This window comes from Nanorana parkeri, unplaced genomic scaffold (assembly GCF_000935625.1).
Source record: "Nanorana parkeri isolate BGI_ZX_2015 unplaced genomic scaffold, ASM93562v1 scaffold1130, whole genome shotgun sequence".
Lineage (NCBI taxonomy): Eukaryota > Metazoa > Chordata > Amphibia > Anura > Dicroglossidae > Nanorana > Nanorana parkeri.
In genome coordinates this window covers 206,698-223,029 of record NW_017307398.1, presented here as the reverse complement: position 1 = coordinate 223,029, position 16,332 = coordinate 206,698, and the positions used below count along the sequence as shown (strand labels likewise).

The following is a 16,332-nucleotide window of genomic DNA, read 5'->3' as shown; positions in this document are numbered from 1 at the left end:
TTTGCTTTAATGTGCCATTTATCTTAGCAGACACTAGTTAATTACTTTACACTACAACATATGAGAAGGTAGAGAAATAATAAGAACAAAACATTGTGCTTTCCAACCAAGAATAATTACTAACAAATGTTTACCATGTCAGTTTCATCCTACCAATCTTTAATCAAGCCCTTAATTGTGTATAGAAGAAGGTAAACTAAAACAGACAACGCTCACCACATCAAATTGTAGGACCTGTCCATAACATAAGTACATCTTCTTTTGAGGACTTGACAATTACTTTAGCTGCTGATTTCATTAAAACAGAATAAATGTTGGGGTGGGCAGGATTTTATGCATATAATTTTAATTAAGAGCAAGCAACGTATATATAAAGGAAAGAGACATTTGGAAAATGTAAATTTACATCATACCACAAGTTTTATAGTTGGTTATTTCGGGAAGATCCTGCATCTGCAGTTCCTTATATAGTACAGAAAGATTTTTTGCATTATGCTACAGTCTTAAACTTAAGAAATTAAGACACACAATGTTGATGGCAACACTTAAGTGTATTCCTTCCTTTCCATATTTATAAATTAGCTGAATGTTGCTGGAGGAAACATTCCAGTTCTAGTGATATCATTTGGTACCCAAACTTCATTAGTCCAATAAGGTTAATTATGGTCATTAGGGGGTAAAGTTAGTTAGGCATTAGGTTAAGGGTTGAACCCCTATGGTCAGGGATTTGCAAGTTAAAGTGACACTAAACTCAGGAGTTAAATCTTAAAAATGCATTCAAGTCCCTTAACTATTAACAATACTGTATCTTATTTGTGTATCACTTGGATGTAGATCCTCAAAATAATAGACAGGGAAATATAGATTGAAAAGTCTGATATAGCAAATCCTTTAGGGCTATAAGTCTCTCAAATTAAATGATCTGACTCTGGCTTCCCAGCTGCTCTCTTCCATGTTGGCCTCACTTACCCAGACCAAGTGACAAAAGGGATGTGGAGTTGTAATCCTTCTATCCCCACAAAGCACTTTTTAAAGTCTTCCTTCACATACCTTTCTCTCCCTCTCTTTTGAAGCTCACTGCATCCATTTGATCAGCCTCCTAGACCAGGGGTAGGCAACCGTGGCTCTCCAGCTGTGCTGAAACTACAAATCCCATCATGCTTCTGCCTCTGGGAGTCATGCCTGTGGCTTGCAATGCCTTATGGGATTTGTAGTTTCAGCACAGCTGGAGAGCCAAGGTTGCCTACCCCTGTCCTAGACCAATGTCAAGCTTACTTAATTACTTTCCTGCATGGCTACCCGACATTCTTTCCTCTTAAATACCCACCATCAGTCTTGGTGATGGCAACATGTCTGTTAATGCTAACACCCGGGCAACCTCTCAGCTTCATCTAATCTTTAAGCTAACACAACGGACACACATTAAAAGGTGCCCATACACTGCACAATTATCATACGACATGAACCGTTCGACGATCGAATAATCGCACGATCAATGATCGATGCACCCATCTTGCACAGACCAAAGTTGATCGGTAAATCGTACGACCGTATGTATAATCGTACGATTCTGATCGACCGACGGTAGTGATCGTTTGACCCCGAGCACTGGGCGTCATCGTTCGTACAATGCCCTTTAAAAGGCAAGAATCCAGAGCATTCTTTCTCTTCCCAGACTTGTTGAAAAGCAAAGGATCGCTGAGGATATGAATAGCATGGCTATTGTGATAGTTGGTCTTTCTCTCATTCAAGCTCGGCAGCAACGCAGGTCATCGCGTAGAAGACGCTGGATCAAGAATTGGTTGCGGCAACGTGACATGTATTCACATTTTGCACTGCTGCAGGAATTGAGGGAGAACAACCCTGATGACTTCAGGAATTACCTCCAGATGTCAGATGCAGCATTCAATCACCTACTGGCTCTGGTGTCCCCCCACATCCAGAAGGTTGATACTGTGCGACGTAAGGCAATTCCCCCTGACCAGCGGCTCATGGCAACACTACGATTCCTCGCTACTGATCGAAGCTTAGAAGACCTCAAGTTCTCCACAGGAATCTCGGCACAGGCACTTCATCCCCCAAACGTGTGCAGCAATCATCCGAGTGTTGCGTGCTGACTATTTCAAGGTACATTTTTTTATTGCACCTTATGAAAAATAAATAGGCTTTGAGACTGTTCCACAACACACGTTTTATTGTTTGCACATGGTAATACATTAGCCATGCAGTTAGCCACAGCTTCGCCATTAAAGACTCGTGTACGATTTGTCCATGGGCCACCCCTGTGTGTCCTGCTCCGGAGATGTCACAACCCGCCCAAACCTTTGTTCCTGCATGTGGGTGTTGGGATGCTGTTGTACTTGTCCATGGGCCATGACAGTGTGTCCCCGGATGCTCCCTGTGTGGGTGTTGCTGATGTAAGTAGTGTTGCATGTAATATGGTGGTATTTGCTGGTGTGTCAATCTTGGTAGTGATTCATGCGTTTGTGTTCCCACATCATGCATGAGCACACGTGTGTCCCCACGTGCACTGTTGCCTGAGCCCGTATTAAGGTAATTATAACTCAGCAAGCCATTTTCCCCGTCGTGCATGATTCCTAGAACAATTTTCTGTGCAAACTGCGCATCTTCAGTGCTGCTACCTGGAAGAACAGGGTACTCTCATCTGGCACTTTCTCCAGGGCCGCAGATGCCTTGGTGAGAAACTTCTCAATTGGCCGGTCGGTAGCTGGCCTCTTGCATGTAATAATGGGAGGTAGTGGGGCAGTAGAGGGTCCTGGTATACTCTCCAGGGTGCATACACTGTCCTGTGCAGAGAAAGTACCCAAAATGTGTCAGCATAACGCATGTCTTGTCAAGTGTCACATATCTAATGAAGTTTCACTCTCAGTTCCCCACAGATGCAGCTGAATGGCAGCGGATTGGCAAGCAATTCAATGACCTGTGGAATTTCCCCAACTGCGGAGGTGCCATCGATGGGAAACACGTCCGCATCACACGTCCTGCAAACTCGGGTTCATTATACTTTAATTACAAAGGGTACTTTAGCATTATCCTACTCACAGTGGTTAATGCTACTTATGAATTCCTGTATGTGGACATTGGCAGAAATGGAAGACACTTCGATGGTGGTGTGATGGAGCGGAGTGATTTCCACATGCGTCTACAGAACGGTTCCCTGCAACTACCAAACAATGAGGAAACCGTAGATGGCATGAATTTTGTCTTTGTCGCTGATGAAGCTTTTGCCCTTGGAGATCACCTACTTAAGCCCTTTCCCATGCGCGGTCTGACAGCACAGCAGCGCATATATAACTATCGCTTATCCCGTGCACGCAGAGTGGTGGAGAATGCATTTGGCATAATGGCATACTGATTCCGCATTCTACACACTCCCATCAACATGAGTTTACCGAAATTGCTGTACTGCTGCTGTACCCTGCACAATTATCTAAGACGTCAGGGCATCTCCTACATGCCCACACACATCCTAGACCAGGAGGATGTTGTGAGTGGCATCATACAGCCAGGGGAGTGGAGGCATGATGTGGATGCCCTTCATGGTTTGGGTCCCATGCATGGACGTTTGCCAACTACGTCCGCACGGTAGGCAAAAATACCTAGAATATTTCAATGGGCCTGGTGCAGTGGAATGGCAGGGACGCATGTGGTTGCCACCTGTGTTACCAATGACTGGCTAGAAAGTCAAGTGTAACTTTAATGCATGTATTATAATTAGGGCTGGGAAAATTAACGATTAATTCCTCGATTAATCGTTAAACTTTTTGATCGATTAACCCCTTCGTGACTGACGACATACAGTGTACGTCGCCAGCATCGGGGCTGTTTAAACAGACTCCGGGCGACTTTTGCCGCTGGGAGTCTGTTTAAACTTGTAGAGCAGACTGTCGGCTTTACAGCAGAAGCGATTCTGGCGACTTACCTGTCGCCAGGCAAAACAAACGACAAACGCACTCAACAATTTGTCACCAGTTATACAGTAAGGTGCACACGACATGGGCTTTGAACAGTAAAACAGTAGAAAGGCATCATGGCACACTCACAAACCAGCATGTAAAACGACTTGTCTCACCACTAAGGATAACAACAGAGGTTTGGATACACGTCTTCTGCAGAGGATGTGAAAGCCGCACTGCCGCGCCAAGGCACCTCTTATAGTGCGGTCCTAACTCTAAACTATGAGAGTCTCCATCTTGGAGCACATGGGGGCAGAAGATTTCAAATTGGGTGCAGGTTTGTCAGGAGGAAGCCCAACCTCCTTAAAAGCACAGAAACACACAAGGGATCCCGCACATCCCAGTGGCAGCTGAGAAACCCCATGCGTCGCTGCACCAAATCGGTCAAGCAAAACAAACGCACTCAACAATTTGTCACCAGTTATACAGTAAGGTGCACACAACATGTTAGGACCGCACTATAAGAGGTGCCTTGGCGCGGCAGTGCGGCTTTCACATCCTCTGCAGAAGACGTGTATCCAAACCTCTGTTATTATCCTTATTGGTGAGACAAGTTGTTTTACATGCAGGTTTGCGAGTGTACCATGATACCTTTCTACTGTTTTACTGTTCAAAGCCCATGTCGTGTGCACCTTACTGTATAACTGGTGACAAATTGTTGAGTGCGTTTGTCGTTTGTTTTGCTTCCTTGGTGTCCGCGGGGAGCTGGGGAGGAGGTCGACTAACTTCCGTTCATCGATCCCCTCCCCATTCTATGGGACCGGGAGCGATGCAGATTGCATCACTTCTGGTCCCTGGGCTGTCAGTTCTGGGTTCCTGCATCCCAGCTAAAAGCGATTGATGTGCGATCTGCACTTCAATAGCTTATTTCCAGTGTAAAGGTGACACTGGGGGTCTTTTGGACCCCCAGCATCACCTTAAAGAGTACCTGTCACCACCATCTGCTATCACATGCGGGGGCTTGTAAGCCCCCCATGTGATAGTCAAAGTAAAGTAAAAAAAACTGTTTTTAAAATTAAAATAAATCAATCTAATAATTCTGTAAAACATATGTTGTTATGCATTATTGGTTGTGTTCAATAAACATTATGATTTTTCAATTTCCATCTGTGTGTTCTACATACATATGGGGGGTAACGCAACAATTATTACTTGTAAGCACACATGGTCAATACATCATGCATTACCTGCGTGTTCTCCACAATTTCCGTGGGCGGTTCTTCGCTATCGGATGCAGCACTCTCTTCGTGAGTAGGTGGCGTTTCCAGGCTGCTGATAGATGGCCGTGGTTCTTCATCATCATCCAGGAACCGCAGAGACTCATAATACCAGAGTCTGGGCTGGTACACATCATCAGCAGCCGCGTCTGACTTGTGGGATGAGCTAACTTTCTTCTGCTCTTTCCTATAGACGGCCCGTTGGTTTGCCATCTTCAGTTTCACGTAATTTATGTCTGCACATGACAAGATGGTCTTACAAAATTCTGCTAGTTTCATATAAGCCTCCGTTCGCTTGGAGCGATTACAATAATCATTGCTCCGCACTCTCCACAGACATGATAGTTCGTGAAATAGAACAATTAATTGGGTCAGGAATTCGGGATGAGTGACACGCTCTGTCATAATGCCTGTGGAATTGAGAGACAGAATGATTCGTGGGTGTCCAATCCTCAACCTGGCCATGCAAAAAACAAATCACACACCTACACATTGTAGGACTATGTGTACCCCAATGGTTTATATCCACCTTGGACATGTGGTAATGGGCAGTGACATATAATCAATAGTGAAACATATACATATGGTGCAGTATGAGAAAAAAAACACACATGTGCCAGGCACATTGTAAAAACATAACATACACCTGCCTCATCCAGGCCCTGTCCGTCATGCTAATGTTATGAACATGGTGCTCATTCCAATGTTGGCCATGTGTGACACACTGCAGTAGGCCCATTTGTCAGCCACATCCTGCTCCTTTCCAAAAACATAGCTTGGGGCAAATGTATGTGAAGCACATGGTAGGCAATGGCAATGGGAATAGTGTTGATCTGTGCCCCAGATATGAAACATGTCACCTCCAGTTCTAGTTATATTGTCTAATGCCATAGAGTCACTTAATGTGCTATGGTCTGCTACACATACCCTCCTGTCATGCATTGCCCACGATTTGTTATGGAATACTACATACCAGCCAACAAGCGACCGTTTGTTCGGAAAGGTATGGCTTCCCTCGATGCCGAAAATATGAAGGCCCGATCGTACTTGCGGAGACCCGTTGGCCACGCTCTTTCATACAGGTGTGTACGATTACCGCTTCGTACGGTACCACTGGCCCACACTGACAAAATGGAGGGACAATCAAGGTCACAGACAAAGACCAGTGCTGCAAAGGGGAAGGATAGCAGGCCCAAGAGGGCATCCTGTATGTCCTTACAGGAAATGGTGGAGTTGGTGGACATAATGGAGCAGCAGGATTATGACTGCAAGCTAAGGACATATGAGCAGAGGAACATCAGGAAGGACCGGATCCTGGATGAAGTGGTTCAGAGCTTGCAGGCCAAGTTCAATGTGACCAGGTCCAAAGACCAGTTGCGCAAACGCTGGTGTGACCTGATGTTGAGGGAGACTGCCCAGCTTGCAAGTATCCACAGGTTGATCCGTAGGGGTAAGTGTGAGCTTTATTATTATTGCATCTACACATATGATGGGAGATATGTTGGATGTGGCCATCCAGGCCTAGTTTCAGAGGAGTAGTGGAGCATGCAGTGATGTAATGAAGTTTGATATATTTGATGTATTTGCTTCCTCCAACTTCCATGTCTGTCCATGAAAAGCTAGAGAAGACAAGGTGTCATTCTATGCATCATGTCCAGACCTAAGAGACACATATATGTACATGCCATGTTGTGGATGCCTCATATGACAATTGTATTTTTTTGATGTTAAAAGGACAGAGGAGTGTGGAGCGGAGGAGGCAGGGCAGCGAGGGTGCTTCTGAGGTGGCCATGGAGCAAGCTGTTGTGGAGGAGGCTGACGTGGTGGTCGAGGTTGTGGACTCCTCTTTGTCCTCTTCTTCTGGTATGTCCTGTTGTATTACAACATTAGGGCATGGTCTGATTACTTCACATGTTTATGACCTCCATGTGTTGATTCCATTACAGTTAATGTGGACCTTGTTGACAGCGAGGAGAAGAGTCCATTGTCAGAGAGCTCATGTTCTGGTATGTGGACTTTAATACATGTTAAATAACATATGAGATGATTATACGCTGCATGTTAAGCTTTCCATTGCCTTTTTTCCATGATAGTGATACTTGAGGAAGCTGTATCAGAGGGGAGTGAGAGCGTTGCAGGACCATCCTCCACTTTCCCATCTGGTATGTCCTGTTTTTGACAAATGACATACCCAGTGATTTTGGTAACACATTGTAATTGCGTGTTGTATTTGATGATTACATTACAGTTCATGTTGCAGCTCCGTACAACTGGGTGGAGTTTGCGCTGCTGTTAGCCGCTGTTGTGCCATCCTGGAAGATATTATGGAGCACATGGTGGAGTTGAGGCGGGCTCTCCAGGATGAGCGTGACGAAGTGATGAAGCTGTAGGACACATCAGCTCCCCGTTTTGACAGATTTGCCACGTTGGCATTTGCACTGCCCTGCCCCTGTTTACAAGCCCTCCAAACCCTGGCTTGGATTTCTATTTAGTGGTTTTACTATATAAATATTTTATTAATGTATGCCTTGTGTCAGTGTCCTCATTTCAGGCATGACCGCTTTACAGTCTTCCTGCTTGGCTGATGCTGTGCATGCGTTTGTCAGGGATGTTTCTTTGTGGGAAAGCGTGCTTTCCCTGATGCATGTCGCAGCTGTGCAATGGCCAGGGACACAGCATACACATGTGTAGGGCGTACTTGACAATTTGACGTTTATCCAACTGTGTCCCAAAGGAGAATGGGCATGTTGTTCATGTTGCATGTTTTGCGTTGGATGGAGTTAATGGCAATTATTACGGGGTTACTTTTAGCATCCTCATGTGTGGTCCACATGGGGACTGGTCCACATGTGTCAGCTACATGAGGACATATGGATTATGGTGTGCATCTGTACTCAACATGTAGCCCCAGCAATGGCTGAGCGAGTGGTCCATGAGGGTACCAAAACAGAGGTGTGGATGCTGCGAGTAGTGCCAGCAGCCGCCATTCTACTTCCGCTTGTCCGTTCGTTTAACGCATGCGCTGAACGAATGGTGCGATTGTTGACGAACGATTACTCCACCCATTGAACGATTATCGTATGATTACGCACAGGCTTTCGAACATGCCGGGTAGTCGAACGATTGTAAAGTATTGGCGGTCGCACACTGCCCATACACTGCGCGATTATCGTACGAAAAAACGATCGCATACGATTATCGTATGATAATCTTACAGTTATGGGCACCTTTAGACTCACTGATGGCAACACCCTTGCCCTTGTATTCCCCCCCCCCCACTCTGCACTCCATGCAGCCTCTCCAACATTCCTTTTCCTCTTTCTGATCACAACTTTATTAGTTAAACAGCAGTTACCTGTGGAAACCATTGCTACTTTAACCCTTCTCTGTTCTGCTACTGAATACTTCTGTAACAAAATCTCAACCCTGTCCTGCCGTGGCCACTTCTGTCTACAACAACTCCTTCCTAATCCTGCCTGAACACACTTGCTCCCCTCACTACCCAAAAAGCCTGTATCCACTACAATCCTGGCAAACAGATGACACCAGAAGACTTAAAAGATATAGCTGTGCTCTTCAGTGAGTATGGCATAAAACTAAATACTTGCAAAACTTTGTCCTATATATATCTGCCCTAACTGATTTATAATTCTTCCCACCATGCCGGCAAAAGAAAATATTTAATCACAGTCCTTGTCAACTTTTCTTTCTTTGTCCCCCGCTGCCTCCACCCACTAACTCATTTGCTGCACAGGACATCAGTTAAAAAAACAAGACAGATGCAATTCGTGATTAGATCTCCCCTACTTAACATACCATGTCTACAATCACATTCAATACTTTCCTCTTTTGACCCTGTTACTGCAGAGGAAGTTGCTGAAATTTTATCTGACACCCGCTTAACCACTTGTCTCCTGAACCCCTTCACTCACAACTACTCCAGTCACCCTGTTGCTCTAGTCTGGGCTCTCTAACATCACATCTTCAATCTCTCCCTCGCTACTGGCATCTTCCCCTTTTCTCTAACTCATGCACTGGTCACCCCCTGCTCTTTCCTTGTTCTCCGCCTACTTATTTAATCACTCCTTCCATGTCACCTATAGATCTCACAAACAGGGCTCTCCTAACCCTCATTTCTTGGATTGTAATGCAAATGACCTGTATTCCCTTATATTGCAAACTGTTGGGGCTATACAAATCTTGCATATTCATTTAAATAATCAGTTCTCCCCAGTCAGAGTTATTAGGTATTAAACTGCAAAACCTTTTGTGCAATAACTATTTACTTTTAAAGGTTCACTGCACTCAAGCTTTACAGTTATAGGGTACAGAAGCAAGATCATCTAATTACATAGTCCCCACTTTAAATCATTCTGTCACCTACGAAATCACTCTTCATTTTGGCATCTATTTTCTAAAGTTGATTGTACTGATCGGTAGAATCACTTATCTGGCATTATTCCAACCTATTGAATGTTCTTGAATCTGAGCCGGAACAAATGCAGGCCAGTGTGTTCTGAAGTTCAGACAACATACTTCCCGAGTCCAGTGCAGCTTCTAACTACACAAAGGAGAGGGAGGATGCATGTTATAGCAGTGGTCAGGGGCTACAGTGTTGCTCAGAAGCCATACGGAGGAGCCAGGTAAATGAATACCTGCATAGGATCAGAGAAAATTGTACTTTGTGTTTAGTAAAAATATAAAATACTTTCATTTTGCCTTAGTTTGTGTTGATCAGAAATAACCATTTTCCAAAGGCTCTGCTTTAATTCTGCACTCAAATGTGTTTATTTTCATGGCTATAATAATACTTATTCACACATAACATAATTTTCTTTGTGTGAAAACAATATGTAACCACAATGAGGGTTTGGCATGCATATGCCATGCATTCACTCTGTATGGAGGAATGATGTAGTAAACACTGACCTAAACCTGTAATTATTTCCAGAATGGAAAACATATTAGAATGTTATCGATTGATTCAGGAGCCCCAAAACTGGTCTAATATGCCCACTTGAACTAGGAAATCAGTGCTGGGCCTCATGTCTCCTGAGTATCACATTTAGTCAGTGATGTTGAATAAAGTTCAAGTTAGTATTTGTATAATAAGGTTTTCTAGGTTTTTGAGCCTCTCCAAATGCTAACTGACAGCATGTTTAGACACTGGAGAGGTCTTTCTATCCATTCCATAGATAGGTTACTATGGAGTACACTGTTGCTTGGGCATATGAAAATGTCAAGTCACGGCTCCCATTGTCTAACTGAAACCTTGCACAGAGTCATTCAGTTAAGTGGTTAGCCACATTCACTTATGTGTGTACATTTTACCTTGAGGGATTCAGTCTCTAACAAGAGACTTTTACAACAGAGGAGATAAACAGATGGGAGCAAAAAAGAAACACAAAAACACCATATATTCTCTTTAATCTTACCATCAGTACTACACAAGTTACTGAGAAATTGTTACTACAAAATTGTTTCAAATATATTATGTATTTTGAAATACTCACATTAATAGCTGAATTACGGATATCTAAGGCATAGCTTTCTTCTTCTGGATGTACTTGCAAGCGTAAATACTTGGTGATATCCTCATTTTTTATTCCCAAAACAGACAGGCCATGTAGAGCTTTTGCTTCATTTTTCAAAATATCTAGGACACTTTAAGAAAATAAATAAAAAAGGAAGCTAAGTTTCCTAAAGCATCAATGTTGCATCAATAACCTTATGCATCTTATGAAGATTACAAACAACAACACATCAAAGTATCTGTCCATTATAGTGTAATTTCCATAAGCACCCGGGAGTTATTGTTTTAAGATCTACATCTAAGTGATTAATATATACACACCGCCTCTATCTGAATGCAACAAGTATTTCTAGTTTGCACACTTAAATATGCCCTGTGTGGTAAAAGTGTTATATTGCATGTGAAAGAACAAAATCTTCACAATTCTACCATGTAACACATCTCTCAAAAGAGGCCCTGAATTCTTGTTTGTCTAATACCAATTGAGAAAAAAAAACTATTTTTACCTGAATGAATTATGAACATCTAGGTCAATCTGAAGGCCATTTATATAGAGACTTGCATCTCCAGGCTGGATCCCATATGTGTCAGCTAGATGCTGTCAGAAGAAAAAGAATAAAACCTTAGAAACACAGCTTATCTAAGTAATTTAGCAAAGAGCACTTGCATGCAAGTAAATGGGAGACACAAAAGAAAGATAAGCCAATATGGCACACATAGTTACAACACTCATAAGACTGCCTAAAGCTTACAACATAATTCCAACCAATACAAAAGTGGGAAAGCACAACTACATCCAACTGTTTAAATGAAAGTGAAAAAAAACTATTTGGCACATTCAGCAAAAGCTAATTTACACACAAAAACAGATTGCCATTAATAATATGACAAGTAAAATCCCAACAGAGAATTTCCAAAGATAAAAAAAAAGTTAATAATGCAAAACAAAGCACATTAAGACCCAGAGAAAAAGCGTTTGGAACTTTCATTTGCAAACAGTCTAATGTGACACATACATTGTAAAGAAAATTTAACAAACTATTTTTTTCAGATGACCTTTCTAGCAATGCCCTGATTTCATAGGCTACCTAGCAGCTGCGATGCTATTTTGACTAAACCCAATCATCATAATATTTTCAGCTTTTAACACCTTTGTCATCTCTCTCCCTTCATTACGCTTTGGTGCTCGACTTTCATTATCTCAAATGGGAATGATTCCGTTCTGCACAGCTGGAGCCACCATCCCCTGCTGCTAGATGGATGTTCTATAGGCACTACTTCGCCAATGCCAATTTAATGCCTGCAAATACTCAGGCTTAGAAACTTTTAGTGCTATTCACTTGGGGGAGCTGAATATAAAAAAAAAAATGTCAAAACAACTCATAAGGGCTTCTGTCCAGCTTACATCCTTTTAATTATCTCCTCATTGCACTTACTTTCACATTTTCAGATTTCCACCAAGTTAAATGCATGTAATATTGAATCTTTGTGCTTCTAAGAGAGATGGAATGTGCATATAATGTCAAACAGGCATCTGGGGTTTTAACTACCAGTTGTACACAAATTAAAACACATATCTCATGTGAACGGAAATTTGCAAAAAAAAATAATATTCTTTTAAAATTAATAAAGTACCTGGACACAATTTCTTAGAGAGTTCCTTTGGTGAGCAAAGACAGCAATTATTTTTGGCAAACATTCATTCAGTGACCTAATATTCTTTTAAAATGAATAAAGTACCTCGACACAATTTCTTAGCGAGTTCCTTTGGTGAGCAAAGACAGCAATTATTTTTGGAAAACATTCATTCAGTGACCTTCATACTGGGTACATCCATCTATTATCCATGGAAAGGTACACATGGTTAGCCATGCTACTCGTATATGTTGCTTAATTGGAAATAATAACCAATATGTGTGTCAAGTAAAAAAATAAATAATAAAAAAAAAACTTTCCAGCTTTACACCACCACCAGTTTCACTTGCTGACACAAGACGGTAGGGATCCATGAGCATATTGCAGTAGAAATTCCATATTTCAGCTGTCCAGCTTTAGTACCCCAATTTCCACCTTAGGTGACATGAGTGAATCACAGCGAGCAGATGTGGATTTCCTGTCAACTTGAAAAGGTTTGGGCATTCATCTCACGGTTACATGACCATGGAAGTGATGCTTTCACACTTTATTTTTGCATCATTCTGTGTCAACAGAAGAGACTTTAAAGCTTCAATTTCAAGAGCTAAGCAGCTTGTGAGATTATGCAACCACCATGCCTAACACAGACAATCATTCCACCATGAAAATTGCTTAGATCACAAATCTTCCACTTTCAAACATCAACCATGTTGATGTTCAGAATCTCTGTGTAAGGAATCTCAGTATTTTAGGACCTAAGCCAATACTTAGATCTCCCTTTTGTGAAATAAGATAAAGTTTATAAAACAGCAATGCATTGGTCACACACATTTCAAAGGTAAATTAAGCATTTCATTATTTAGCTTCAGCACATTTGCTTGCTTTCCGTGGAGCTTTGACATACTGGGACTATATTTATTAATGTAACATATTTAAATGTATGTATGAACTGCATTTTCAATCTGTATATTAAATGTGCAGGTATTTCTAAATAAAAAACGCTTTTATTATAATTGACATTCTGCTAATGCTAGATTAAACCAGTTTTATGTTGTGAGAATACCAAATGAGTATACGGGGACACTAAAAATATATGATTTCCTATGTATTTTGATAAAGATGGTACGGCATATTAGAGAAATCAACATAAATGAATTTAATACAAATTATAAAGCATTACCACAGTCTCAAGCAGTCATCAACACTTTTGCAAAGGCGTATAACACAAGGCCAGATAAGTAATTCATAATTTGTGTGCCAACTACAGGACTCAAGTTACAGACCAGAACAGCCAACAGCTGTGCACCTCAGAATTGTCTTGATCTTAAATGGACAGTCTACCCTGACCGTAGCATCAAATCAAAACGTACACATGGCCTTTTTTGTTTTCAGCAGTTTTCCTAAGTCATGACTAAATAAATAATTGAAAGAGTATACAAAAATAACTTATGACTAATGCTTGATTGTTCATCACTAATGATATAATTTAGCCACCTGCACACAAAATACTAGATGTATGCCCTGATTATAATGTAGTGAAACATCGAGATATATTATAAATGCATATAAATAAGATCACCATTACAATAACAAACCTTCTGATTTTCCTCAATTTCTTTTTTCATCTCCTGGTTCAATGCAATTCTGGTCAGAGACCTGTCAAAAAGAATGAAACATTTTACTCCAGGGACATCTATGTTTTTCTAGCATTTTAAGAACATCTACATCTTTTGGCTAAAAAAAAAAAAAATGAAAAAAAAACCATCCACAAGTCACAATAGAGAAAAGTTATATAGAGAGAATTAATCAAATCAAAAATAGAGAATTAATCAAATAAATCATCAAATGGGGAGTGTCTTGAACATGCAGGAGCGAGGATGTGCAACCCCTTGGACTCCTGCTCCAGCCAACTGAATTTGCTTCCATACAGAGGCTCAATGATCCAGAAGACCCTTGCAATGCCACACAAGTGCAGAAGCTCTCCACCTCCTCCACGCACCCCAAAACCCCAAAAGGGGGCCAGACACCTTTTTTCGGGGGATCGGCAGGAGGGATAACACAGAGAAACACATCAGGGTGTACTGTATGAGTACCCAGCCTTACATGGCTCACTCAAGTTGGCTGACACCTGAACTCTGGCCTCAGAAATTGGAGATATAGAGGAAGGTGAAGACCTTAGATCTCACTTCTAGTCTCTCCACTCTAAGTATGACTTGGAACTCTTTGTCAGCAAAGTGGAACATGCATTGTCAACATAAGCTAGAATAAAATGATTTGGCCAATAGAATGGAGACATGTGAAACAAAATATGAGGAATTGCTAACTTTGCTTGTACTCTTAGGCCCCGTTCACATTGAGCGATTTATCGCGCGATTTTTGTAGCGATATCGCTCATATTTCCGCACTATATCGCTCTATGTAGCTTCACCAATACATTTCAATGTAGCTGTTCACATCTCGTCGCTCAATGTCGCTCAATATCGCTTGTAGCTCGTCGCTGGTAGCTTGTCGCTTCTACATGACCCTTTTTTAGAGCGATTTTGAGCGATATTGCTCCTGATTGCATACAGCCCAATAGGAAGACGTCGCTCAATGTCGCTCGTCGCTCAATGTCGCTCAAAGTCGCGTGATTTGCATGTCGCTCAGTGTGAATGGGGTCTTAGAGGAGAAGTGTGTTACTCAGGACAAGCAACTTTCCCCACTTCTTATTCAGCTATACGATAACAAAAACCACAGAGCCACTGGCCCTTGAGTTATTACCCTGATGCTATAGAGGATCTTCAGGCACATTTTAGACCTGCACCCCACTGAACAGGGTACACAGCCCTCAGACCTACTGCACAGACATTTTTTTGTAAACTGCATAAATACACAGTACAATGAAAGAATATAATGTAGAAAATGTGTAACAAGCCATACTTTGATGGTGCTAACATTTTTTACAATATGTCAAGACATACACTTATGCAGCACAGAGGCCTGACTCCACTGGAAGCACTTTGGAAGGCCCAAATTCAGTAGCTTGGGGGCTACCCCTTCCGTCTGTTGGCTCACAGATTTTAAAACAGTTGCATTACGATATAGGTATGACCTGCAGCATTTTTTCATGCAGCTCAATTTGCCAACCACTGAATACCAGATTGGAGAAATCACAGTACCAGAGAGGCCCCAGACTTGGATGACGGTGAGCACCAAGAGTTCATGTAGAACAAGCAGTTCACCATTTTCCTTGCAACAACTGCTAAAACTGGATTATCTCATTGTCTGTGCAGTAATCATAAGCTAAATCACTCTGACCTTGCGAGTACTGTTTTTTTATCTGCCGACTATCTGCTGCAGTGTGTTTGGCGGTCAAGTGCTATTATATTTTGTTCTATTGTATTATTGTCTTATATCATACTGTTGTCTTGATCTTTTTATTTATTTTATTTGATATATGATCCCAAAAGGCACCATGGCTAATCAAAAACATACATTTGCTATCCTATAAGCACCCAACTCACATTTACTGATTCTATGTAAATAAAACAGGCAGATTTTCAGGAAGGATTGGTGGGGGGTTTGGGTAATTTATTTAGCCCCGATCAGAAACTGGATACCTATTACGGTCGCTCATTGTGCATCATCGCGATTCCCATACAGCTTTGAAATATTATTGTAAGGCTCTTTAAAGCCCACATTTAATTGATATGAGGAAGGTGGTTATTCGAGAACATACCTATTGTAGATGGATCAATATATAGATGCATTGATGAGTGCAACTATTGAGTTCATTATGATATCAGGCCATGTCCTGATCACCATCCCCCCTGGCACTTCCTGATGCAACAGCTAAGCAATAAACCTGGGACCTCAGTGAGACCTTGCTGAATGATGTGGAAGTGGGGACAGATGTGACCGCTACGTTTCCAATTTATTTTGCTGTAAATGTTGCTGAAGATGTTGCAGAGGGATCGGTCTGGGGGGAGGG

General features: G+C 41.8%; 1 protein-coding gene across 1 annotated transcript in view; it reads right to left on the bottom strand.

Moving 5' to 3' along the window:
- UGGT2 (UDP-glucose glycoprotein glucosyltransferase 2) overlaps positions 1-16,332 on the bottom strand; it is a 214,568-nt gene that overhangs the window by 147,590 nt on the left and 50,646 nt on the right. The window contains 3 exon segments of the mRNA XM_018568049.1: positions 10,708-10,958; positions 11,202-11,325; positions 13,958-14,018. Coding sequence (XP_018423551.1) covers positions 10,708-10,958; positions 11,202-11,325; positions 13,958-14,018 — 436 coding nt within the window.